Genomic DNA, 26,041 nt, shown 5'->3' with positions numbered 1-26,041 from the left:
GAGCAAAGTTACTTTACTGGTGTAATGAGTAATGGCTTCTAATTACTTTCAAGAGTTTAAAGGACATTTTAATAGCATTTTCACTTGATTTTTTTTCAAATGTTATGCCATAGTCTTATCAATTGTAGGAGGGTGTTCTTTCCTACAGTAAAAATAACAGAAAAAAAAGGAAATGCAGTGAATAATACAAGCAAATACTAGGTCCAATTTCAGCAAGTTTATGCACAGACAATGTATAAAAACCACACACACATATACAAATGTGAGGAATACTAAGCCATATATTCAGTATGAAAAGCTGTTAAACAGGATTAGCTTTTCCATTATACTGGAATTTTATTTCTAATGGTGGAAATGAACACCACACTTAGGTAGATTGAAAGTCTGTGAAAGTGTGTTTGGGGTGGGTTTTTTTTAAAAAAAAAAAAAGAGGGGGCTGAGTAAAATATTACAGTCTAAAGTGAGCCAAGCTAGCTTTCTTGATCCCAGGAAACTGAATTCCACATCTGGAAAATGTTTACTACATCTGTGTTGGGTTTGAATGCTTTTTGTTGCTTTCTCCATCAGTTCCCATGACTCTCTTACTTCTGTCCTGTTTTCTTAACAGACAAATATTTTGTTGCCCAAGTACTCTCTAGTGCAACTATATATAGCACAATCATTTCATTTCCTGGGATTCTGTTAGTTATCCTCCTTACCAATGTTTAAATCTAATTAGGAAGATGCAACTTCCTCCCTTCATTTTCCAAAAATAGAAGCGCACATTTTGAGATACAGTCATGCAAAGTAAAGTTAGCTGTATTGATATGCAAAGTTGATGCTTTTGCTGTATTGATGACCAGCTATTGACATTTAATCATAAAATAAAAAGAAGTTAGCAAAGATTCCTATGAAATGGTAAACAAAATTTATGTGAAAAATCAAAATAGTCTGTTATGATTAGATTGGTTCCAGATTTATTCAAACCTAGAGTAGACCCATTGACGTCATGCTTACTGGTAGTTCCAAACAGATCTATTAAATCAGTGAGATATAATAATATGTTGACACATCAGTGGATCTCACTTAAGTTGGAACTAACCAATAGGATTCAAGCCATATAAATCAATGAGGCCTGTTAATTTCATTGTTGCTACAGTTGTTGATATTGGCTGATATTCAGTAATACAGTAAGACTCTGTAGTAAATGCAACCCCAGCCCACTTTAACAGCCAGCAGCTGGACTGAGCAAAAGAGCTTTGTTCAGCTTTCAGTTGGGGCACAAGAAAGATGGCATTTCCATTCCCTTCCACCAGTGACCAATGTTGGATCCAAAGCAGAACCTATGTCACATGTCCTTGTCACAGTCTCATTCACTGAGTGGTGAAGGTGAATGGAAATATCATCCTTGTGCCCCAGTCAGAACTGAATGGACCTTCTTCACCCAACCCAGCAGGTAAGAGATCCATCTTAGCCGGAAGAGATCCATCTTATCACCACCTTAGATGTCTTTAAGAAGGCACTTAAGACGGATCTGTTTTGGCGGGCCTACCCTCCTTATCTTCTATAAGAGATCATAAGAAGATACTCCACTTCTGATTATGATTATATGAATTTAGATGACGATATAGTTATTTTATTGATTGTAATTTTATATGGAATTGTATTTTTTATTGATGTAATCCTGCCTCGATCCGTAGGGAGAAGTGGGAAATATAAATAAAAACTATTATTATTATTATTATTATTATTATTATTATTATTATTATACTATTAAGGTGTAGGTCAGTCACACCTGGAGATGTTAGTTATGCAGATGTAACTAAGTAGACAATCTTGAATACTAGCTATCAGTATTAGTATATTTATTTACACCATCTGTATACACAGCTCTTGGTTTTTTTAATGATCTATCTGTTGCAGGCACCAACATGTAAACAATTGAAATTTAAATAATTTCCAGTGACAGTTTATGAAGAATTATGATCTAAATACTTTTCCATTTACCCCCTTGCATAAATTCAAACCCGCAAAAATGTCTATATTTTGTGTTTAGCAAAGGAGGTAATGATGAAATGAAATAGTTACATCTTTTGACACTGGTTGAAAAATACATTAAAGAATTTCAGCAACACATATGGTTGCCTTTTTTAACAACAGCTGATTGTATTTATGTTTTGCTTTGGCTTCTTGTATGTCATGGGTTTTGTGCTTTCCAAAAATACAGTTTTGTTATGATCTATGTACAGTACTGGACAAAAAAAATTCAAAAAGTATTAGAAATATTTCATCCATTTTTGTAAAGGCTATGGAGATTATTGCATTAGTTTCGCTGCCAGGATAGACCCACGGTGTAACTTTCTTAAAGAGGATCTTACTGCATTCACCCATTGCCGGGCAGTATGCAGCCTGTATGCAACCCAGGCTTCTCCAGGTTTGTCCTCTATCTTTTCAAGAATGGGAAAATCCCTTTCTTGAAAAGCTGCAAGAGAAGCCTGGATTGCATATGGGCTGCATACTATCCAGCAATGGGTGAATGCGATAAGATCTGCCTTAAGAAAGCTACATCATGGATCTATTCCAACAGCAAAGCGAATGCAATAATCTCCTAAAATGGGTACAAAGCATAAGACAGGTACATTTAAAGTGCTATAGAAATAAACTATAATAATAATAATAATAATAATAATAATAACAACTATTTATATAATAATAACAGTGGATCATAGCAAAGATTTGTCCAGAATTGAAAAACGTTGTACCAAAATAAAAACAACCTAGGGGCATTATGTATGGCTCATCTCAAACTGAAATGTCCATTGGATGAAATCATACTAAGAGAGGAGCATAAACTAACACCCTCAAGTTACAATCCTCCTTTTCCAGAATAGTTCCATACAGGGTTCAGTGGGGCTTATTTACAACCTTTCTAGCATAAAGGCCTTGTAGATTGTTTAGCCTAAAATAGAAGTATTACAAATGAGATAAATAAATAAAAACTTCAATTGTCCCACAGTGTCCTTTTTCCAAAAATGGATGGTGATGTTTTCTATGTTGTTTTTAAAGAAGCCCAGGTGGTAATCTCACCTGGATTGTTCTGCATATCCTCTAGGAAATACAGAAAAGGAAGCAAAACACTTTGCCAAAACACCAGCTGAACCAGATCCTTTGCTCACAACTTTCTGGGGCATGCATGCAGGAAAGTGTGGCTTGTGGCTGTATATTTGGCTATGTTTCAATTCTTGGGCCCAGCTAAACAATAGGAGAAATCCTAATGCAGCTTCGAAAACAGAAAGAGGTTGGACCGATGAACTTTAAATGGTTGATAACTGCTATAAGACCTGTGATCCACCAGAGTGTGCACCATAATGTTAACTATACAACCTGCTGCAGTGTGCATCCTCTGGAAGTGGAAGCCTTGCCCAGCATAACAAACAAATTGTCTTGTGATGGATGTTGCTATGCTGAACAGATAATCTACATTATAAATTCTTCACAGGGCTTGAACATGGCAAAGCAGTCATGTGATTTCTAGAAAGCTGCTGGTAATGCCTCTGTGTAATAGTGCTTCCGCAGTACTGGAAGCATAACTAGAAAAAACTCCCATTAATTCTGCCAGATATGAACCACATTGTCATAAGGGTGACCAGTCGATCTAACCACAAAGGAGGACAAGGCATCACAAAATGGAAGACATTCAAGAAAAATGCAGAACATTCCTAAATAAAAGCTAAAAACACTCATATACATGTAAATTCATGCTTCTTAGTCATGCTCAAAATGGAGGACATTTTGAAATTCCCCCTAAACAGAAAGTTGAAATGGAAAAGGAGGATGTCTGGTCACCCTGTCCTTTATGTATCTCACTCAGTATGTACTTGCCAATAATGAGTGGGGTTGATCAGGAGAAATCAAGGCAACCTAAGAGGCAAACAACTCACAAACATCTTGGCTTTTCTGTATGTTGATCTCGCTGTGAGGAAATGATAATATTCAAGTAAAAGATGTGCTTTTAGAATATTTTAAGTGCTTTACCTATATATCAGAGTAATAACTATAACAGCTTTGCAGGTATACATTGCATGAAAAACTAGGGTCTGCATAAGTCCCCTTTGGTACAGTTGATATCTTCACCTGGGATTTGTAAACACATAGCCCAGTCTCTTTGCTTTACTAGGTTAATGGAATATTTTAACAATTCAGAATACTTCGTTTTAAAGAAACCCATTAAGAATATGAAAAGCAGTTCTACTTAAAGATATAGGGATTTCAATAATAGATTGGAGATGTGTCTTTAAAAAGAAAAAAAAAGTTTCATTTCCATAACAGATGGTCAGAGCAAAATATTGCCCAAGGAAGATTGTGGAATCTCTTGCACTAAGGGTTAGATTTACATCTCCATGGCTGTTGACCTCTGTCATCCATTCCAGCGTGATGATTTATGTCTACAGAGCCCAGCCATCTGATAAGGGTTAGACGGGGAATGAGCTGCTTTAGCCTATCTTAATTTCTCTGATATCCAATTTTATTTGCGCCCTTTGTTTCTCCCAACATGTGGTGTCTCCATTTCAACTAGGCTTGTCTAAAATTCTTCCAGACAAACACTATTTATATTACACCTCTTCTTTGGCAAGCTCAGAGTGGCTTACACAGGGCTTCTGATCCAAGCCATGTAAATTCAACAGCTGGATACAGTACTGATCATTTCCAGTCCATTTACTGAGCCGCATGAGTGATTCCCTGGTCTTGTGACTTTAATGTACAGTGGGTTTGACAATGGGTCCATGATCAGATGAATCCTGCAATGATTGGAAAATCAGTAGGGAACTGTTTTTATACTAACACCCACATTCTCTCAGGAGTAATATGTGGAGGGAGCACATTCTGCCAGTATATGATTTCACAGACGGTAGAGGGCAAGATAAGAGCTAAAGTAAGTGGGACCCACCACCCTCTCTGTCAACCTACTACCTCCCTCCCCTGCTCACTTTCTCTTCTTCTCTCGCTCTCCTTTTTGGGGAGTTTTTTTTTTTTCTCTCCTGAAGTACTGAGACACTTCTTGTCATTTCTTGTCTGTCTCCAAATCCATTCGCCTTCCTTTGGCTATGCTGAGCATATTTTGCTATTTTAATGTTCTCTAGTAAATCAAACCTTTCAGTTTCTAAATCATTTATACTCCTCTTATCTGCATTCCTTCAGACTTGTTGACATCTTTGTGGTCCTGAAGAGCCTGAAAGTGCACCATAAAATCTAGGTGTGGTTTCATTTAAGTACAGTTTTGTCCAGCTTCATTTTTATCCTCGAGTTGGAATGCTCAGGAGATATTCACTGCTGCTCTTCTGTCTTTCTTCAGCTGTGCAAAATAGGCACAGAATCCCAGGAATAAAATGAATGGGTGTCATGAGGTGACAGTTTATAACACTGCTGGATTCCTCTCATGCCTTTACATTTATTCAGAGCAGCAATGGCAAAGACAGTAGGTGCCTCAGGAAGCTAAAGGTGGCATCATAAGGACACTGTTGCCCATGGTATTTCAGATAGCCTGCTATAATCTCTGGGCTTGTAGCTTCTTGTAGTAGTTCAGCAGCTGTTCAGCATATTGGATGAGACGTAACAGTAGAACAGGCTTCCCAAAATAATGTGTACTGCATTTAATGATGATTCCACCTTACCACCTTGAACTTAATAAAGTGGTTCTTCTCTTTGTTTGAGGATGTAAATCTTCAAATATTTCATCCTCACATAATAATTATGGTAGTTTTCTCCCCTCTGTGGGAGAAAATGAATTTTCCTTCACAGTATTCTCTCCATATTGAAACATCCTGAAGTATTACAGATACATTCTTGTGTGGAGAAAACAGGTCCCTCTCCCCACACATTCAAAAAAAAATCTGCATGCTTTTTTCTGCAGAATAATTCCTCCACACTTCAGGACACTGAATATTAGGAGAAAACTGTACAAAATTCTCATCTTTTAGCCTTCTCAACAGGGTTTTCCAACTGTCAAGAAACCCATTTTTCAACTTGGAAATGAATAATTATGAATATTCTTTCCATCCATACTCCATGGCTGTATCTCTGTGCCAGTCCTAAGTGAGATCTACCATCAATGCTGGCTAATAGGGGGGATGAGATAGCAACCATAGTGCAGAAGAGCACAATCATAATGACCGCCAACCCATCCCCTCCAGATGGGCCACCAACACCACTCTGGGAAACACCCAGCATGGAAAAATGTTGCAGCCATGAAGAGCTTTTTTTAAAAAAAGTAAAATTTATAGTCCTTGTAAAAACTGACAAGTTCTAATGTCCAGATCCATGCATCAGGTTGTGAGTTCAATACCAGCCAGGGACTCAGGGTCGACTCAGGCTTGCATCCTTCTGAGGTCACTAAAATGAGTATCCAGCTTATTGGGGGCAATCAGCTTACACATTGTAAACCACTTAGGGAGTGCTTAAGTGCAGTGATAAGCAGTATAGAAATGTACATGCTATTGCTATATCAGTCTTACAGCTCTGGGGGAAAAAAAACTAGCTAAAATCTGTTTTGTAGTGTTCTTTGCAAAGATTGTCCAGAAAACAATGCTCATTGTCCAGAAAACAATGGAGTCAGAGTGAAGAAGGTGGGATGAACCAAAGGAAAGAATGCAGGGAAAGAGATGTGGTTTGTAAGTTTGTTTTTTATTTCCTATGCATTTTACCCTTTGAAACAGATGGCAATCACTTCCAGTGGCTTCTTGTGATATTTTCATGAATTGGTACATTTTTGTCATCAGAGTAAAAAAAATGGCAAAATAATATACTGTTGGATGGAAATAGCATAATCAGTTTTGTAAGCTTCCCTCATAATGGCAAAATAGATTATACAAGGTTTCTTATTTAACAGGAAGGGTAATAGCTGGGAGGATGTTAAAAGTAAAGGTGGTTTTGGTTGCACACATGGGTGAATAATGACTCATGTGAGTATTCTCGTTCTTGAATATGCATGAAAAGCATAGTAAAGTTGATAAATCTCCACTCAGGATCAAGACTGGAAGTGCTGTAATGCATCATAATGAGCCCTGGTGGTGCAGTGGTTTAATGCTAGTACTGCAGCCACTGACTCACAGTCACAAAGTGGTGAGTTCGATTCCATTCAGGAGTTCCAGGATCGACTCAACCGGGCATCCTTCCAAGATCGCTAAAATGAGTACCCAGATTGTTGGCTTACATCTTGTAAACAGCTTAGAGACTGCTTAGTTCAGTATGAAGCAGGGGTCAGGGATGACAGCAGGGAAATCAAGTCATTTTGCTGCCCTAGGTCCCCTCCATCCCATGTGATGAAGCTGATTTAATCTTCACTGCAAAAATAAGGCAGTTCGATGCCACTTTAACTACCATGACTCAATGTTATGGAATCCTGGGATTTGTAGTTTTTGTGGCCCCAGAGCTGTCTTAGAGAAAAGGCTAAATATCTCACAAAATTACAATGCCCAGAATTCCACAGCATTATGGCATGGCAGTTAAAGCAGTGTCAAACAGCATTATTTTTGCATTGCAACTTAGACCACTGACTCAACTGCCAGTTGGATTTTCCATCAGTTCTCTTGATGGGAGAAAGTTCATGACCATACTTGAGGGTAGAAGACTGGTTTAGGGGTTTTGTAAGACACCCCATTCTTACAAATAGAAAGAAATACACTAGGAGGCTGCGTAGAACTAGCCAGGGGCTGCCGTTGCTGCAGCCCACATCTTCCATCTGAGGCACTTAATGATGGGGCAGCTCTAGATAAAGGGGACTGTACTCTATCAACAGCGGAAGATCCAAAGTTGGGGACCACCACTGTGAGGTGGTCTCTTTTAGTGAGGGGGGTGAAAATGTCATCTTTCTATTTTCCTTTGGGTGGGGTCTTTGAAATGTGGCAATGAAGTGGCAAAGGGGAAAGAGCATGACCCCACTGTAAACATCTTTGGGGTTGTGCTCTATGGCTTGCGGCAAGAGCTTAGAAGGCCTATTGAAACATTACACCTTACCTGAAACTCCAGTCCAGACCTATTTTAACACTACTTTGTAGGCAAATGCTCATTTTGCTGAAGCCAGCTCTGCCACACATGGCTTAAATGAATGGGGTTTTAATAACTTCCTTCCTGTTCGAAGGACCCTGTCTTGAGCCATGGCACCAGTTTTCAATAAATGTCCCATTTCCTCTCATTAATGCTCACAACTTCAAACATAACTGCCAGCAATTTGGCCAAGGCTAAGCAGTGCTAATTGTTTGAGGATGGCTTAAGACTAATTACATGAGAGCAGCAGGTGAGGCCACCTCTGCCGGTGAGCCAGGCATGAAGAAATAGGACAACAACCGGAAAAATCTTAGACTCTGGGGTTCATTTGCTACATTTCTTTTGCCTTTTTACGGCCCTGGTCTCACTCGAGTTTGTCTGCCTTTACAGCTTCTCCCAAAAAGGTACGATCGTTTTTATATGTAGTCATTATGTCTCTTCCTTCAAATTAGGCAGCGGTCCAGGAGATCACTTAGTCTCAGGCTTCTTTCAATTGGATTTTTTGGGAAACATAATTGATCTTAATCTTTTCCCTTGGCAATGTATTGAAAGAACAATGTAATGCACAGTCAGTAGCAAGATGGTGATTGAGGCTCTTCTGCTGTGTTTTGGAAAGAGAATGTGGGCATTTTGAATACAACAGGACTCAAACTGTTCTCTAGGGCTTACATAAATCTACCATTTGGGGTTTACTAGACAACAAAAGGCAATTATGGTGTCTCACCAGATAGAGAGAGAATGTGTGTGCGTGTACTAAAATGGGTTTAGACATTTTGCCAAGATGAGTACAGCTCTTACTTCAAGAAAGTACAGGCTCTGAAAGCCAAGCCAAGCCGTAATGTACAGCAGGCGTTGAGCACACCACAAGGCACTGATAATGAGATAATCTCTGTGTTGTTTTTCATAAAGTTAACGTATTCAGTACTAAAAGAGACAGGTAATCTCTAGTGTTTGCCTATGATTAGGTGGGTAGGAGAATTAAAGCCCTCAGTGCTCATCATGTGCAAGGACTGACATAATACTCAAGGATTCTCAAGCACTGACAGATGTGTACTGGAACAGGACCATGAGTGTCATAAATACTTTTCTTTACTGCAAGTGCTTATAGCATTTAGGAGAGGGTCCACTCTGGGGGAAAACAGACTGTACATTCCCCCTTGTGCTTTTTGTATTGGGCTGGGGAGGGGCTATTTGCTGGAGAACTCTAGCAATGGAGAAGCAGGGAAACACTCTACTTTTAGTCTCAATCAAGGTTGTTACTCTATCAAAAAAAAGAGAGAGAGAGAGAGAGAGAGATTAATCTGGCATGACTTGTTTTTTGAGAAATGTACATTGGATCTTAATAACCATAGCATTCCTTTCTAGGTGCTCAAAGATTACTGTTTATCTATTTTGCCGCAATGACACTAGTTAAAGAAAATGGAAACATGCTGGTTTGAGAGAGTAGCCATTGTTGTATGTTTTTGCAATAGCACGAATGGGGCTGTTTCTGCCATTGCACTCTCTTCCGCACTCTCCCTTAACTCCACCTCCCCACTCTATGCCCTAGTCATCATGCCTTTTGGTTTTATTTTTATTTTATTCTTATTTTTACTTTTTAACACAATTCCAGAGTTATGCTAATGTGATTTAAGTTTTAAAAGAAAAGAAATATAAATTAAATAAAGGAAATCAGGCTGCTTAGGAATATTGAGGGAGAAAGGAAGAGACTGTGACACCATGCAACTGCCAGTATTGCAACTGCCACAGCAGTGATATTAGGCACTTGAGAACTAATGGGACAAGAGTGTAATTGGGAGCTTATTGACAAGTTTCTCCCATCATTGAAAAGGGATTCCCTAATCATGCTTTGGAGACACAACAACTATGGATCAATGGTGACACTATGCGATTAGTATTGCCAAAATCACTATTTCACAGCTAATTGCAGTTTAAAAGCTATGTTGTGATAATCTCCCTAGAACCTTTCTTGCTACTATCATCAAGGTGACAGTAATTGCTTGGATCCTCTTTTCTCTTTTGAAAGATAGGGACACATTCACACTCTTTGCACCTCTCCTGTTCTTCAGGAATTCTCAAAAAAAAAAATGCCTATAGAGGCTCTGAAAACACATCTTCAATCTCTTTAGTACTTTTGGAATGTACCTCACCAGGCACTGAAGACTTAGTTTATATTATAGTAGCTAAACCCTGTAATGGTTCTTTATATCCCCAGATAGAAGACATTTTTTCTTTTGGCGGAATACTAAAGCAAAGAAGATGCTGAGTAGTACAGTCAAACCTCCTTATTTGCAGGGGATCCATTGTGCCCTGTCCCTATTGATATAAAAAATGTGGGACTTCAAGTCCCATTCTTCTTAATAGTGGCATGCCCAGCATCTTCTTTGCCTTAGTATTCCACCAAAGAAAAAATGTACTCTACCTCTAAATGGGGAGACCATTTGTAAATGCTCAGATCCATGGATGGCAAACCCACAGATGTGAAGGTCCAACTGTAGCTCCTTCTCTCTCCACATTAGCATTTCAAAATCTTCTCCACATAGTGGCTCTACCATCTCACTATGCTTCTTCTTTCTCCCAATATAGCCCAAAAACACCCTGTAAAATTTTAACCTCTCTAGCAAGGATAAGCCTGTTATGAGCTTTTTTCCCTGATTTTTTTCCCTAAAAGCACTGGCTATTTGTATTCCTCTTGTGATTTCTTTTTCCATTTCATATACATGGCCCTTTTAAATCTCAGCTCAGTTGAAAGTTCTTTATAAATCAACCCTGGTTTCTTTAAATACCCCCACCTTTCTTCTTCCTTGGGATTGTTTGCATTTGTATTTTTGATATTTTGCCTTTAACAAACTCCCTTTCAACATGAACTCACTCCCCTTTGAGCATGGGATCTCACCCAGTATTACTGAAATCAGCTTTCTTTATTTCCAGAGTATGTGTATTGTAATATTTGGCTTCCCCTTTCCCCTTTGGATGACAAATCATTCACACCTAAGGGTCCCACTAATTCCACCCTATTGACTATTTAATTGCTTTTGGTTAGGATCAATCCAAAATAATCACTCCTATTATTATTATTATTATTATGCTTTATTTATATAGCACTGTAGATTTGCTTGTTACTTCTTCCCCCTTCTCTGGAAGGTGCATGTGTGCCAGGTGCATGCACCATCGAAAATAGCAGAGATCACCCCTCTACACATATTCATACATTAAATCACTAACATGCTTTATGTAATCCTGAATCTTCATCTCTTGTTACAAAGATACCATATTGATACTGCTATGGTCACTTTAATAATTTTTTTAATATAGTCACCCCCTCCTAACTCATGGATCTGAGATTCGTGACCTTGAATAAGTGCGGAGGGACGACCTCTACTATTTTCAATGGCGCACGCGCCCGGCACACCCCACTCAAGTCTATGGGGCTTGAATATGTGCAAGCCTCCATTTTTATAGGGAGAGGGATCCAGAATGGATCCCCCACAAAAATGGAGGCCCAACTGTATACGTGCATACACATACATACACAGTATGCTGTCTTAATACTGCTGCTGTTGTCACTGAAAACTGGAGTTGAGATCTGATCAATACTGTAAATATTTGGCATTTTTGGACATTGGCCTCCATGTCCTTTTAACCCTGACTTCAGATGTGTGGCCAAACAGAAAACAACAAGGACAATGCCTTATGATCAATCATTCTGCAATTCCAGCAACGAAAATGCTGGATAGCTTTTCTTAGGATAGGGGCTCTCTAAACCAGTAGTGAGAATGTTACATGTCTCCAAATGTTGTTGACCTGCAATTCCCAGCAGCCTTAGCTAGCATGAGTAATATTGGGGGTTGTAGTTCAACATCTGGAAGGCTGCACAATTCCTGCCCCAGATGTAAAGGGATGTGCTGCCATTTTGAATTTCTCCCAGCCAAACTTCTAAGGAATAGAAGGATTGTTACAAACCTTTATAGCCTGGGTAGCAAGGGAGAAATGTCACTTTTAAAAAACTTATAAGTTGTCTTTCAGGCTACAATTACCAGAATTTTGTTTTTAAAAGTAATTTTCAATTTCAGTCCTTTAAAAAAAACTTTCTCAGGCTCCAATAATGGTAGAATTCGCTTCATAAGATACAGAAATGATATTTTGCTTTACTTACATAGTTTCATGGGTCACCTGAACCAGGAAAGAAAACAGCAGCTTCAGGTTAGGAACTTCACTAGGGAAAACAGCATGAGGGAAAGGGGTAAGCCTTCCCCAGTACTGTAGGCTAGATCCATATTGCCCTACCACCAACAGTGCCATTAACATATTTTGGAAATAATAATAATTGTCCCCACATAGCTGCTGTATTTCATCTAGTTTGGCCCTAATTGTGAGGGTGGAGGCATTCTTCCATCATTACCCAGAGGAGAAAAAACAATTGGGGACCAAACGGTCAGTTGGTGGCCAGTTGCAGAGCTCAGAGAAATCACTTGGGATTACAACTCCCAGATTGCCCCCAACCAGCATGGTCACTTTTTGCTTTTCTGTGGCTTGGTTTGAGGGGAATGCCTTTGGAAGTACAGTTTGGAGCAATGGCCACTGGATCTGCATCTTCAGTACAACCCAATCCTTACTATAACTACTACTACTACTTATTATTATTATTATTATTATTATTATTATTGATTCATTTTATAACCCACCTCATTCCCAAAACTGTGACTTAAGGCTGCTTGCAGTCTAATGCAGCAATTCCCAAACTCTGGTGTTTTGGACTTCAACTCCCGGAAGCCCCAGCCAGTTTGGCCAATAGTCAGGAATTCTGAGAGCTGAAGTCCAAAACATATGGAAGATAAAAGTTTGGGAACCACTGGTCTAGTGGTTTGAATGCTGGACTAGGACTCTGGGAGACCAGGGTTCAAATCCCTGTTCAGTCACACTCCCTCAGCCTGTGAGGAAGACAATGGCAAACCATTGTGAATATTATATCTTGGCAAGAAAACCCATGTGATCGGCTCATATACACTGGTCATTATGACAGGTTATCATAAGCTGGAAATAACATGAAGTCACACAACAAAAAATAACGGGGGAATGCAAATACCAAGGCATTTTCTGTTGTTTGCCTATCATTCTGCCTATCTGATAGTCCCTTTCCTGGAGTGGGAGATTACAAGAAGCAAGGCCTGGCCCATACCCCAGATGCCATAACTGCCAGCACTCACAGGATTGTGAGTGAGCCTGATATGTTTTTTCACTGATAGTGAAAAGGGACAGAAAAAGACACATAGCCTTGCAATGGAATGAGGCAAGTTGAAGTGAGAAATGGCCATGAATATTCTGTGCAACCTTGGGATGGGTGTCCAAACCATAGTGAAGAGGATGTCCCTCATCCCTTCTCCTGTCATAAAATAAAGGAAATGCTATTAATCTAAGATACAGATGGAAATGACCAAGGTGGTGTGTAGTCTTTACCAAATAAAGCCAAATAAAATTAAGCAACAGCCAGACTTGGTCTGCAGATTGTAGGTCATCTCCCCCACCTCTTGCAGTTCACCTTCCTCCGAACTGTAATATAATTTTCCCCAATCTTTGGAGTCTCCAGATCAGTTGCAATACAGGCCCCATTGTGGAAGCTGTAGTGCAATTCTTCTGAGACTGAAGAAGACATACTTTAATGCAGTCAAGGCTTGACATTTACCAATGGATGATATATCTTCAAGTAGCTGAAAAGGCAAGCAAGGTCAAAGGGTTTGCCCCTATCGTGATAACAGTCACAATGAGTGATTACACTGTAGTGTTTTGAGATAGGCGCTATTTTTTGATGTATTTCCACTGGAAAAGCAAGTGCCACTATTTTCACAGGGCTACTAATATGAAAACCCAAACTTGGTCTTTTGTCTTTCTGGCTGTAATTTGCAGGCTGCATCCTATTGTGGCACACTAACTGGGTGGCAAAGAGGAGGCAACAGTTTGCTTTTTTAAAATAAAAATGCCATTTCAGTCAAAAGTCTTTTTAAAAACCTTTCCAGACCGAGGGGATAATGAGATGTTGAAGTTATTGTCTGGATTGTTTCACCACTCAGAAAGTGTAAAGTGTGCTCTATCTTGCTTGCTCGTTCTTGCTCTCTCTGTATGCATATATGCATATGCAGGAGGGAGCTTGGAACAAAAAATGCATTTACATGATCCTGTATTCCAACACTCAGCATTTCTTGCACTCTCTTTCTACTCCCTTAAATTACAGTACATCCCTGTAGTGTAAGTTGTCTGTGTGAATTACAGATCCCTGTTGACTTAAAAATCCTTTCTGTCCATCATGTAAAACTGATTTACACTGAGCCAGAATTTGACCCTTGGATGCATGAACCATTCACAGTAACAAGGCCTTTGAGCATATGCAAAGTGTTTACTCTCACCACTCATCCTATCCATGTACTCCAAACTCTGTATTTGGGAGCCTCACCTTAAGATCTTTTCATGCAACCATTTTAGCCCTCAACAGCTGCTAGATACTTTCAAGCAACTCATACTAAGAGGAACACATCAAAATGGCCTCAGAATATTGGGGCATCAGCCTCAGAAGTGATTAGTATGGTTGGTATCAACTCTCAAAGATCATTTCCAGCCCTCCTCCATTTTTTACCTGAAGATGCCAGAGGTTTGGAGCATGGGGCCTTAAATAGGGACTCCTGAATGTTGCTGCCCCGTATGGAATTCATGTTCCTTCCATGTTACTTTTTTGCACATGCTTGCAAACATCCCAGGGTCAGGAAGACTATCCACTTGGCAGAGTGAAGCAGCAAATGCTGGGAGAGTGCTACAGCAATAATTTAGGAGAGCAGAGCTATGTATGATTTGCATTTTCCAAGACGATGGTCCCCTATCTTTGGTCTTCCAGACATTTTGTACTTCAGGTTCCATAATTCCTGATTGTTGACCAAGTGGGCTCCCAAAACATGAGGAGGTCCAAAGGTTGAGAACCATTGTTCTAAGCTACTTTGGGTCCCCTTAAATGTAGTGATGGGAGCTGTCTGGTCACCAGAGATGAGGTAAGATTCCGCACTAAGAACAGTCAACTTCTAATTGAAGAATAAGGAAGGAGTAGAGGACCATCATCTTGTCCTTTGCCTCAGTCAGCTGTCTGGCTCTGTAATGATCAGGCAAAATTAAATACATACTGGCAAGTGGATGCCCAAGCTGTTGGAAGAGGAGTCTAGACCAGGGGGTTGGAACAGAGGATGGAATAAGGAGTTGGAAAAATGGGGTGTAACAAGGAATGGAACATTGGTGGCTGAAATCTGTGAGAAAGTCAATCTTCTGGGGTTTTTTTAAAACTCAGGTTAAACTCCAGAGCAGGTTCACCATCTCACTGACACTGGAGTCACTGGCCACCACTGAGAGAGAAATCAGCAATGGGATTCTAAGGGTGCCCCCAGGCTGAGATCACATGGAGCTGCTGTCAGAATGCATAATGTTGGAGTAGTCCTATATTTTTCCTCATCATAAAATTAAAAACAAATTCAGAATTGATCACTAAAGGTCCATTGAATATGTTTTTACAAAACAGGGCCCTAGCCTATAGGACCTTTCAAGGGAGGAATGTGCAAAGCAATGAGGGAGGGGAAAGACCCTGTGAAACAAAACAAATATGCCCTATCAGGAAAAGTCAGCTCCCTATCTCTCTCTCTCTCTCTCTCTCTCTCTCTCTCTCTCTCTCTCTTTGACTTCTCTCTTTGCTCTGTGTTGAAAATGACGGATCACCTGCTTAGCAAAGGCATCTGAGAATCTTTGTCATTTGATTTCATTGAACCAGGAAGCTTGAAACCCAGGACACCCCCACCTTGCTAAAGCTCCAGATCTAAATGAGAGTATCATCGTTAGCTCATTGGTAAGCCTTTCCAGATGTGACGGGCAGCAGCAGCCCAAAGTCTGGCCGTTTGCCAATAGGTTGCCTGCAGTCTCTCTGCTTCCCTGTGTCTGCAGTAAGAAGAACTGCAGTGCCTGAATCTTGAAAGGGGAAACAACACAGAAACAGAGCTGACGACAGACCTTTCTTCCCAAGGAATGAACCACCTTGCACAGGCAGAAAGAGAGATCCAGGAAAGAACAGCACAAAGAATGTCCCTTTCTCCTGAGGCCTGGCTGAAGTGATGTGTTTCTTTCTTTTAATACTGTGGATGTGACAGTCTCTTCTCTGCATGATGGATCACCACCCAGTGAGAGCCCCTCTAAGAAGATCATTCAGTGATCATATCAAAAACTCCACTTCCAGGGCTTTGGATGCTCTCTGGAAAACTACAAGAGACCGACGCCTGGCAGGTGAGGAGGAAGTGGTGGTGGAAAACTATTTTTAGTTCCTCAGGAGGACATCTCCTAATAGTCATAGGCAGTACTATTGATCCAGGGGTAAGAACATTACCCCTGAAGTGTTTCTTCAGTCCCTTTGTACCCCCACTCTTATCAATGGCCTTTTGGTGATATATAAGGTTCAAATAGCTCTATTCTAATTAGAAATATTGTTGGACATTTAAAGCAAGTAGCTTAAGTAAATAATTCAGTCTCTGATTCTCTCACAGCAAAGTCATTTTGATCTTCTGGAGAAGCAAGTCTCTCTTGAGCATGAAGATGCTAGTTTGCATCAGTGGTTGCCTTATGGCCCATTTCCTTGTCAAAAGAGAGACATAGGTCTTTTGGCAGTATAGCTTGCTGGCCTTTCCCCCCCTCCCCTTTCCTGGCAGGGCTTTCCCTACTTCTGGGGTCTAAGCTCACATTTTTTATGACAACACCAAGCATGTGAAATGTAAACTGAGTTGTTCTTTTGGTTTCTGAGGCTTAAAGCCAAGCCTACTGTCCCCTCTGAAGGAGATGCTCACAACGATCTTTTTTTGATTCCTCCTTTTGTCATCTTTTACATGACTTTTTGAATTATTTATTTTTTAATATTTTCCTACAATGGGAGATGGCTGTAGAGGCCTCACCCATAGTCTTGTGTGTCCATAGACTTCTATTGCACAGATAATGCTACATAGTGGATTATCTTGAGTGAAATGTGGGTGTTTAGAAAATGGGTGTGGTGATAAGAGATGTTAGCTTGTGATTTGACTGAGCCTATCTTAGGTGAGAATGAAGATGTTGTACATAGGTAGTGTCACCAAAATCAAGAAACACACCTGATTCAAGTGAAAGTTGAATGTAAGATTTCCCAAGTGGTCCCATTGGTCAGGGACTAACCACTTAGGGATTAAAACCCCATCATCCCTACCCAGATCAGCCATTGGGCTCCATTACTCAAGATGACAGGGTTTGCAGTCTGGATAAGGCTGTTGCAAAACATATATATATATATACTGCTTGTCTTCAATACAAGCACAAATGAAGAGGGCAAACTCCTCTCATAATGCTACCATATGACAAATGATAAATTGGCCTTAACTTGTCACCCATAATCTTTTGCTCATGCTTTAATTTTTATGGCTGAAATAAGTTCCTCTCACACAAAGACAATCATGTTCTTCTGGCCTTGAATATTGTGTCCACAATTCAAGCCAGAATATGTCATCTTGGTCCTTATGTTTCTAACTTTACTCAAACACTCCCATGCATGTTTACTCATAGGTAAATTCCACTATGTTCAGTGGGCTTTGTTCATAGGTCAGTGTACATAGAATATGGCCTCACTGTGTTTAAGTATCAACCTCAACATGATGAGCTTAGGAAAATTTGTTGCAAGTACTGAGTCCATAGTTAGCATGGTCCTTTGCTGGACTGTGAAGAGACTGGCTGCAATATTTACACCAGAGCAAGAATGGACAACAGTTTTCTCACTTTGGATGTACAGTATTCTCCCATGATGATAATTTGGCAAAGGAGAGTGGGTCACATGCCAGCAATCCAGTGCCTGTTGCTGTTGGGCCACTTCTTTTTCTCCATCTCTTTCTCCCTTGTCCCATTCTCCTTTTCCTCTACATCCAGTATGCAAGCCACAAATGGAGGGACAGATTCCTTTTACCAGAGGCCAAAATCAGCTTCTAATATCAAGCCAAGGACTGTATGAAGGTACTTCAAGGCCTGCCATTATGATGGATTAAGGTGGTGAACACAGGTTGCGACCTTTTCATACTACCACATCAGCAGAGCCAACCTGTATCAACAGTTGTGTTTACTACATCAACCACATACAGATAGTGGACTGATTCATTTATGAGTCATATCCTACCTTTTGGACATAGCTGCAAGTCAGCTTATATTAAATGTTACTCTAAAAACCAAAAACATAAAAACTGAAAAATGTACATTAAGAAAATGAAAGAAATTTTTTTTTAAATGTCTTGGGGCCCAGGACATTTGGAACTAAAATGTCACTTCATCCAGTTGGTACCAAAGGTGCTAAATGCAGTACCCATAACTACACTGCCATTTATAGACCTATGATGCACTGTTCTTTCTAGTTCACTCTCAGCGTAGTGTATACTATAGTGTCTGTCCAGTCCCTGAGAAACAATTATATTATGGTAAAGCCAGTGAAACAGCTACATTGGGGGCACTTTCACACTACACAGTTATAGTAGTAGTAGTAATAGTAGTAGTAGTAACAACAACATTTATTTATAACACCCTTTTCACCAAAGGGTGGAACATCAGAAATATCTGATCACAAACAAACTATAAAACACAACACTATAAAATGCTAAAATGCTAAAATAGTATACTAATAAAGCACGATGATTTCACTTAACTACTATGGTAACATCCTACAGAAATCCTGGGGATTTTCAGATTAGGGGAAATTATTTAGAATTCTCAGCCAGATTGCTCTAATGTTTCATCAAACTACAAACCCCAGGATTCCATAGGATGCAGCCATGGCCATCAAAATAGAATGAGAATCATAGTGCTATTGCTGTATAGTATGATAGTGCCTCCAGGATGGGTAAAATGTGATCCTATGCCTGCAAGCACTTTCCCCCATCTGCAGCTGATTTGGTGGCATTCAGACCCTCAAGATTCCTGATTAATACCTCTTTCCTCCTTGTAGTAATTAGTCTTTCTAACTAAGTTAATGAAATCAAATATAAAGAAGCATAAAAAGTATAGACATATCTTATATAGGGTTAACTACTTCTGCTTGCTGTTTGTTCATTTACCCAGAAATCCTTTACTCCACCTGCTTAGAGATCTTTATGATATGCTCGAGTAAAGCTGTTCTGTTCACAGCTCAGATTAACTTGCCATTGATGTCAACAGCTTCCAGGAATATCTGCCCAACCTCCAAAAACACCATCTAATACTTCTTCAAGCATGTCTGGCTCCTTGTTTTCCCCTCAGTATTTCGCACACAGAGGGAGATATGAAAGGATACATAATCTGTGCTTTTTGAACTTGGTGTGACATACTTATAAAACATGGAAGGCTTTCTCAGAACCAAACAAATATCAATGTCTATAGCTTTCTACACACACACACACACACACATTTTTCTTTTTTTCTTTTTGGTAAACTAAGGCTGTGAAATATCAGAGGCAAGGGCTACTGCTAATTATATTACTTGAGACTGTTACATTCCTAGAATGAAACCAAAGCTTCTTAAAATATACTGATAAGGACAGACATATTTATATTCTTGATGCCAGGCATTTATTATCAGTCCTATATTTTCTTCCTTTTTTCCTTCCACGCCCCTCCCTCTAAAATGCCTCTTTTCAGAGATAAGATGGTGGAGGATTGTAAAAAGTAGTGATCCATTAATTTTTCAAAGTAGGCCAATGACCTATGGTTGTTTAGATAATTGGCCATATTTTATCATCCAGTGGGACATCCCACTCACTGTTGCATATAAATATTGTTTGAAGCCATGTATAAATGTCTTTTCTGGAAAATGTCCTTAGAAATCTGAGAAGGAGAAATGAAGAGCACTAATGTGGTTTGTGTGTTCATTTATCTGTTGTCGATCACACTGGCATCCCACCCACTCACCTCTAGGCAGCAAACCTGAAATTACCTGATTTTCATTCTCACAATAACTTGGTGAGATAGGTTAGGGGGGAAAGTTTCTTAGTGAGCTTCATGTGGTAGTAGCAATTTGAATCCAGGTTACTCAGGCCAAAATCAACATTCTTGACAGCTACAACATACACTGGTTGAGTGGGAGGTAACCAGACTTCATACCATACCTCAGAGTGAGGGAGTAGGCCAAGACAAAAGATCTACCACTATCGTTGGGCCCAGAAGGGAATTATTTAAGTTCTTGTGCTACACTCTGGGTGTACCTTTCATTGTGGAAAGAGAAAAACACATATTGGCTGGCATTTTGTTAGTCACTCACAACTCAAGTAGACCTGTTTTGTCAATTGTTGAGAAGTGAATCAATAGATAAGCAAGATCACTGAATAAATCAGTCCTCTGTAGGCAAGACTAACAACAGAATCTGGGCCATTCTCTGGTTTGATCAGGTTAAACAGACCCATATTTAAGTAGAGTAACAATATTTGATTAAAATAATTCTTCAGAGACAAAAGACTTTTAATTAGCTTACTTGCTAATTAGCTTACTTGCTGTTCACCACTATGATCTTTGGAATAGCGGTATATAAATAAAACAAATTATTATTATTATTATTATTATTATTATTAATTATATTAGTTTACATGTGCGAAGCCAAATTAAAGGAGACGTTGGAAATCTGTGATCCAGTGCCCTGTTTCTCAGGCTGGAAAGAATTGCATAGCTCAAAAAAAGATTGCATAGCACAAAACCATATGAGTGCACTGGTAGGATTCTGAGAAATTCAATGAAAATGAGACTTACAGATTTTCACATGCCTAGACTCAATGGATCCCTCCCATGTGGTGCCTAACATGTACAATATTATTTGGGCTGAGGAAACGTCCATGAACTGTACCCTTCAGAGCTACGACTTATTTACAACAGCAATCCTACATCCAAACCAGTATTACTCCAGTGTTTTCTGTGATACAGAAACCAATAAGATTATCCATGGGGCTTGGGGAATGGGGTGGAACGGGGGGAGAATGCATATTATCACACGGGAGAACACCGCCGATGCCACCTGGAGTCCCTGATCTGTTCCCTATCTGTCCCACAGCAGCCAATTTTGAAGAACTGTTCAGAATCGTTCTTCAAAATCAGCTGCTGTGGGACTGATGGGTAACGGATCAGAGACTCTCAGTGGCATCAGCGGCATTCTCCCATGCGATATTAAGTATTTTTTCCCTGTTCCACACCATTTCCATTCCCTTCTGTTACGTCCCGTTCCCATTTCCCGAGCCCTGTGCCATAAACTCCTCTGTGTGAAAAAGAGGTTCCCTTGTTCCAATACTTAGGGATGCACAAGGAATCATGGTGAATAATGACTGGCTCTGATTCCCTAGAGCATGCCCACTGTTTGTGTGGAGACGTTCATGTCTCTACTTCACACTCATCAGCTTAACTTAGCAAGTACTTGTGTAGCTGTGCAAACATGATTGCCACATCAAGAACAAAAGTAGTATTCCATGCAAACATTTACCCAAAGCTACCTAATGGTAAAAAGGTTACATCTCCTTGAAGCAAGTGCTTTGAGAAATGGCTGTAAACATTTAGCAAAACTTTTAACTTTCCTTGTTAATGCTTGGAATTTGTAATATGAAATCAGTATAAAGTCATGCAGATTTTGATACAGGCACATCTCAGTTAAGTGCCTGCAAGGCGTAGCAGTTTGAGCACTGGACTATAACTCTGGAGACCAGGATTCAAATCCCGGCTCTGCCATGTAAACCCACTGGGTGGCCTTGGACAAGTCACACACTCTCAGCCTCAGAAGATTCCAATGGCAAACCCACTCTGAAGAAACCTGCCAAAAAAATCCCATAATTGGTTCACTTTAGGGTTACAACAAGTCAGAAATGACTTGACAGGCACACAGCCACAACAACAACAGCATCTCAGTTAGCAAAACCTATCATATCAAAGCTCTTTTATACAAAATCTGTTTATATCAACTCACCCCCTCCTTTTTCTCCCCATTCTCTGGCTAGATGTTTTTAGCAGTATTAGCATTGGGGAAATGTTGAAAGAGCCCTGGAGAAACATCAGTTTTTATTACTGAGTTGCATTAATATATCTGCATAAGATATATAAGAAGGAGTGGTATTCTGTCCTGGCCAATCCTACTGTGTTTTCCTGCAACAGGCAAGGTAAATTGAATCTGCTTTGAGAATTATTTACTGAGCATCTGTGTCCAGGTTAGCCTGGCTGACTAACTCCCTAGAGCTTGTTAATAAGCATAGGTATAAAACTATGGCCATCAAAAAGGAAATGGTTAAGAAAAGTGGAGGCTGGTCAGAGAAAATGCCATCCCTGAATGCATTTTGGAAGATGTTTTCATGTGGCTTTTAAAAGGTTCAAGATATTTGCTTATGAAAGGCATATCTGACCTGGTAGTTTCATATCATATGTGCATATTGTTTGTTGTTGTTTGCCTTTAAGTCATTTCTAATTTAGGGCAATTCTAAAGCGAACCTATCATGGCGTTGTCTTGACAGAATATTTTCAAAGGGGGGGGGGGTGCCTTCCCTTCCTCTGAGGCTGAGAAAGTGTGACTTGCCCAAGGCTTCCCAGTGGGTTTCCAAGGCTGAATGGGGATTCAAATCTCATTTTCCAGTGCCCTAGGGGTCAGTCACACATTGTTCTTTTTTAGTGCAACTATGCAAATGTGTAATCTCACTCATGCATTCTGGGATTGTTGTTCACACTATTGAACTGCATCTCTGTGCATTCGGCTACTCACACATATCAGAACTTGAATAAAGATGGAATCAATTATATTAATGTATTCACAACATTTTCAAGGCATGCAGAGTTTTATCCTGGTCTATCCTGGGTCTATTCACACAACCAAGAAATCAAATCATTTAGAAAAACTTGGGGTGAAATCAGACATGGTAAGATAGATTGCATTCGAAATGCATGTGAACAACAAAGATTCAACCCAGATTCTTCCCGGATTATTTTCACCATCTGACTAACCCCCTAGTCCAACACCCAAACCACTGGAGATATGGTCTTTGAAATACTCTGGACTTATGCTGTAGAGGCCAGCTTGGCGGATCAAAATTTTTGTAATATTAAACATTTTAATAGCTTTTGGACACTTTCACTGGTAATTGGTGGCATCAAGGCCAGTGGGACCGTGTTAATAGGGGCTAAATCCTATTAACACAAAAGGTTAAGCACTATGGATACCTCCTTTACCATTCAGACTAAAAGTCCGGGCAGATTCACTGCCCATTGACATGGAAGCCACCAGCTGCCACTGTTTATGGAAAAATATTAGTCAGTTGCAGAATTATAGCAAGTTAATAAGCTTTTTTTTTTTTTAAGAAAGCAGGGACCCATAGCCTCCATTTGGAAAAGAGTGGAGGTTTGATGGAGCAAAAAGTCTGAGGGGAATCTTTCTACAGAGCAGAAGGAAAGCAGAGGCTTGTGTGCTGTTTGAGGGCAGAAAGGGAAAGGGTATAGAGCTGGGGTGGCAAGGAGCTTGTTCATCAAGAAACTAAAGGTGTTAGGAAACTGACTGCAGACCCAAAGTATTAACAAAAATTCTCCAAGCCAACTTGAAAGAAGACCGTCTTAGTTTTCTTGCTTTCGTCAGTTCCCTTGAAGTTGTCACTCTTTGGAGCTTTCCAGCACTCCTTCACATTTTTTTTCTCTGGAGAGGTTGTGGTGTTTATCTTCAGCTCTTGGAATGTTTTCATTCAACACCCTTGCCCTTCTTGTATGAAGTCTGATAAGGGAAGTTTCCAGCAGCTACACCATTGCAATGCAACTGGCAGTAGATTTGCTTTAGGGTAGAGGTTGTTAGTGAATATTCTTGCTGAAGACACTAACTTGATTAAAATTAAAGCATACATGTGAACAGGAATATTGTCTTTTGCCAATAGTTTTAACACAGTTCTTGCACAGAAGTGGAATGACACACAAAGACAGAGTTGTCCATAAGCATGGCTTTGTATTACTAGACTACAAAATGAGAGGCGTGTGTGCTGTTTGAGGGCAGGAAGGGGAAAGGTATAGATCTGAGGTGTCAAGGAGAATGTTCATCAAGAAGCTGAAGGTGTGAGCAAACTGACTGCAAGCCTGAAGTATTAATAAAAATTATCCAAGCCAACTTGAAAGAAGACCATCTTAGTTTTCTTGCTTTCGTCAGTTCTGTTGAAGTTGTCACTCTTTGGAACTTTCCAGTACTCCTTCACATTTTTACTAGACTGATCCTTATGTTGTATGCAAAGAAAGAAAGAAAAAGAAAACTAATAATGATGCAGCTTGACTAGAATAAATCCTGCAAATTCACCATTCTTAGAATGATAGAGTTGGTTGGCACTTGTTGAGCCATCTTTCCTAGCTCAGTGTATGAAAAGTGTAGCGCACCCCCAGCAATGGCTACCAAGCCTCAGCTGAAAATTCACCCTGCAGGAGAACATTTTGTTCCTCTGAGTACTTGGTCCCAATGTTTAATTGCTACCATCAAAAAGTTTAGCTATAAGCCTACAGTAATTGGAGCTACCACTGATCTGTAAGATATCAGAAAACAGGTGTTTGCCCTCTTTTATGGGATATCCCTTGAAGTATTTAAAGAGTGCTTTCACCCTTGACCTCCTGCTGCCACCTCCAGTCTTCTCAAAGCTAAACTCATCTCTTTCCTTCTAGCTCTTGTATTTTTGTAGTACCAACCATCTTCATTCCATTCAGCTCAGCCCTTTCTACAACAAAGGTGAGCATCTTTGTCAGGTCCAGGAACCAATTGTCTGCTGCACACAGTGCCCAAAAAGCCCCCTCCTTTTATGATGTGAGTCCCATATTAAGAGAAAGGGGGAACATTAAATAAATAAATGTTCAGCCAAAAGCCCACTTCCAATTCTGAAAAATGGGTTTTAAAAGAGAGCAGGAGGTGGCAGTGCTGCAACCTATTTTAACTTAAATAATTAATTTCTACTACTGGAGGCTTCTGCAAGAAGCAATTTACCCCCTTCTGTATGAGAAAAGGGGTGGTCTGGTTTCGTAAAACCACTGGTTTATATTCTTAAAGTGTTATGGGTTTGCATGCAATCCCGTGCACACATCTGAATAGAACTGCATGTTTTGGCACTGTTCTTTTTGCTTTAGAGCAGTGATGGTGAACCTTTTAGAGACTGAGTGCCCAAACTCAGTGGCGTTCCTGCACTCGGTGTCACCCGGTGCCACGGGGTGGGATTTACAGGGGGCAAGACTTCCAGAAGGAAAACCCAAAGCACAATCTTTCAGCTTCAGCCTAGCAATAGCAACTCCCCCTCTGAGTTGCCAAGAAAACTCCATGATAATTTCACATTAGAGTCACCATAAGTCGGAAATGACTTGAAGGCACCACATACATAAGTCAAGGTCTCTCACCTCAGAGATGGCAGTGAAAATCCCCCTCTGATGAAGCTTGCCCCAAGATAGTTACACCCTAGGGTTGTTTACAGCACTCGGAAGGGAGGGGGAATGCTCTGGGCCCATAAGTTGGAAAGAACTTGGAGGCACACAACAACAACAAGCATAATAAAGCACAGAAGGCAGCTTGAGCGTGTGACTCTGGAGACCATCCCCACTCAAGTACAAAAATTGCAGCTTGGCCATGAAACCCACTGGGAGGCCTTGGGCAAGTCACACTCTCTCAGCCTCAGGGGAAGAAAACTGTCAAGACTAACCCATGATATGTTCACCTTAGGGTCACCATAAGTCAGAAAGTACCTGAAGGCATCCAACCCCAACCCCAGTTTTTCCCAGCCAGGGCTTGGAGCAGCCCTTCTGCCACCCTTCCTGTTAGATGACTCCAGTGGCTAGGGAGACTCTGAGCCTAATAATAATAATAATAATAATAATAATAATAATAATAATAATAATATTTTATTTATATACCGCCCTTCTTAGAATCAGGGTGGTGCACAACAAGCTTACAATGATACAATCATACAAAAATGGATTAAAACAGTTAAATAAAAATAATAAAATTCATGCC

The 26,041-nt window shown here is 40.0% G+C and overlaps 1 protein-coding gene across 2 annotated transcripts in view; it reads left to right on the top strand.

The window, feature by feature from the left end:
- Positions 1-26,041, top strand: part of LOC149312752 (rho GTPase-activating protein 7-like) — a 270,354-nt gene that overhangs the window by 93,858 nt on the left and 150,455 nt on the right. Inside the window, exon 1 of one of the 2 annotated variants that reach the window (XM_089525292.1) lies at positions 16,014-16,326. The exons of the other annotated variant lie outside the window; for it this stretch is intronic. Within the exon in view, the coding sequence (XP_089381418.1) occupies positions 16,206-16,326 (121 nt within the window). The 5' untranslated portion in view covers positions 16,014-16,205. Of the gene's footprint in view, positions 1-16,013; positions 16,327-26,041 lie in introns of those variants that run through there. 2 annotated transcript variants of the gene reach the window in all.

This window comes from Sceloporus occidentalis, unplaced genomic scaffold (assembly GCF_023333645.1).
Source record: "Sceloporus occidentalis isolate IW3139 unplaced genomic scaffold, rSceOcc1.0.p SCAF_5, whole genome shotgun sequence".
In the NCBI taxonomy this organism is placed as follows: domain Eukaryota; kingdom Metazoa; phylum Chordata; class Lepidosauria; order Squamata; family Phrynosomatidae; genus Sceloporus; species Sceloporus occidentalis.
This window is presented reverse-complemented; position numbering and strand designations above follow the sequence as displayed.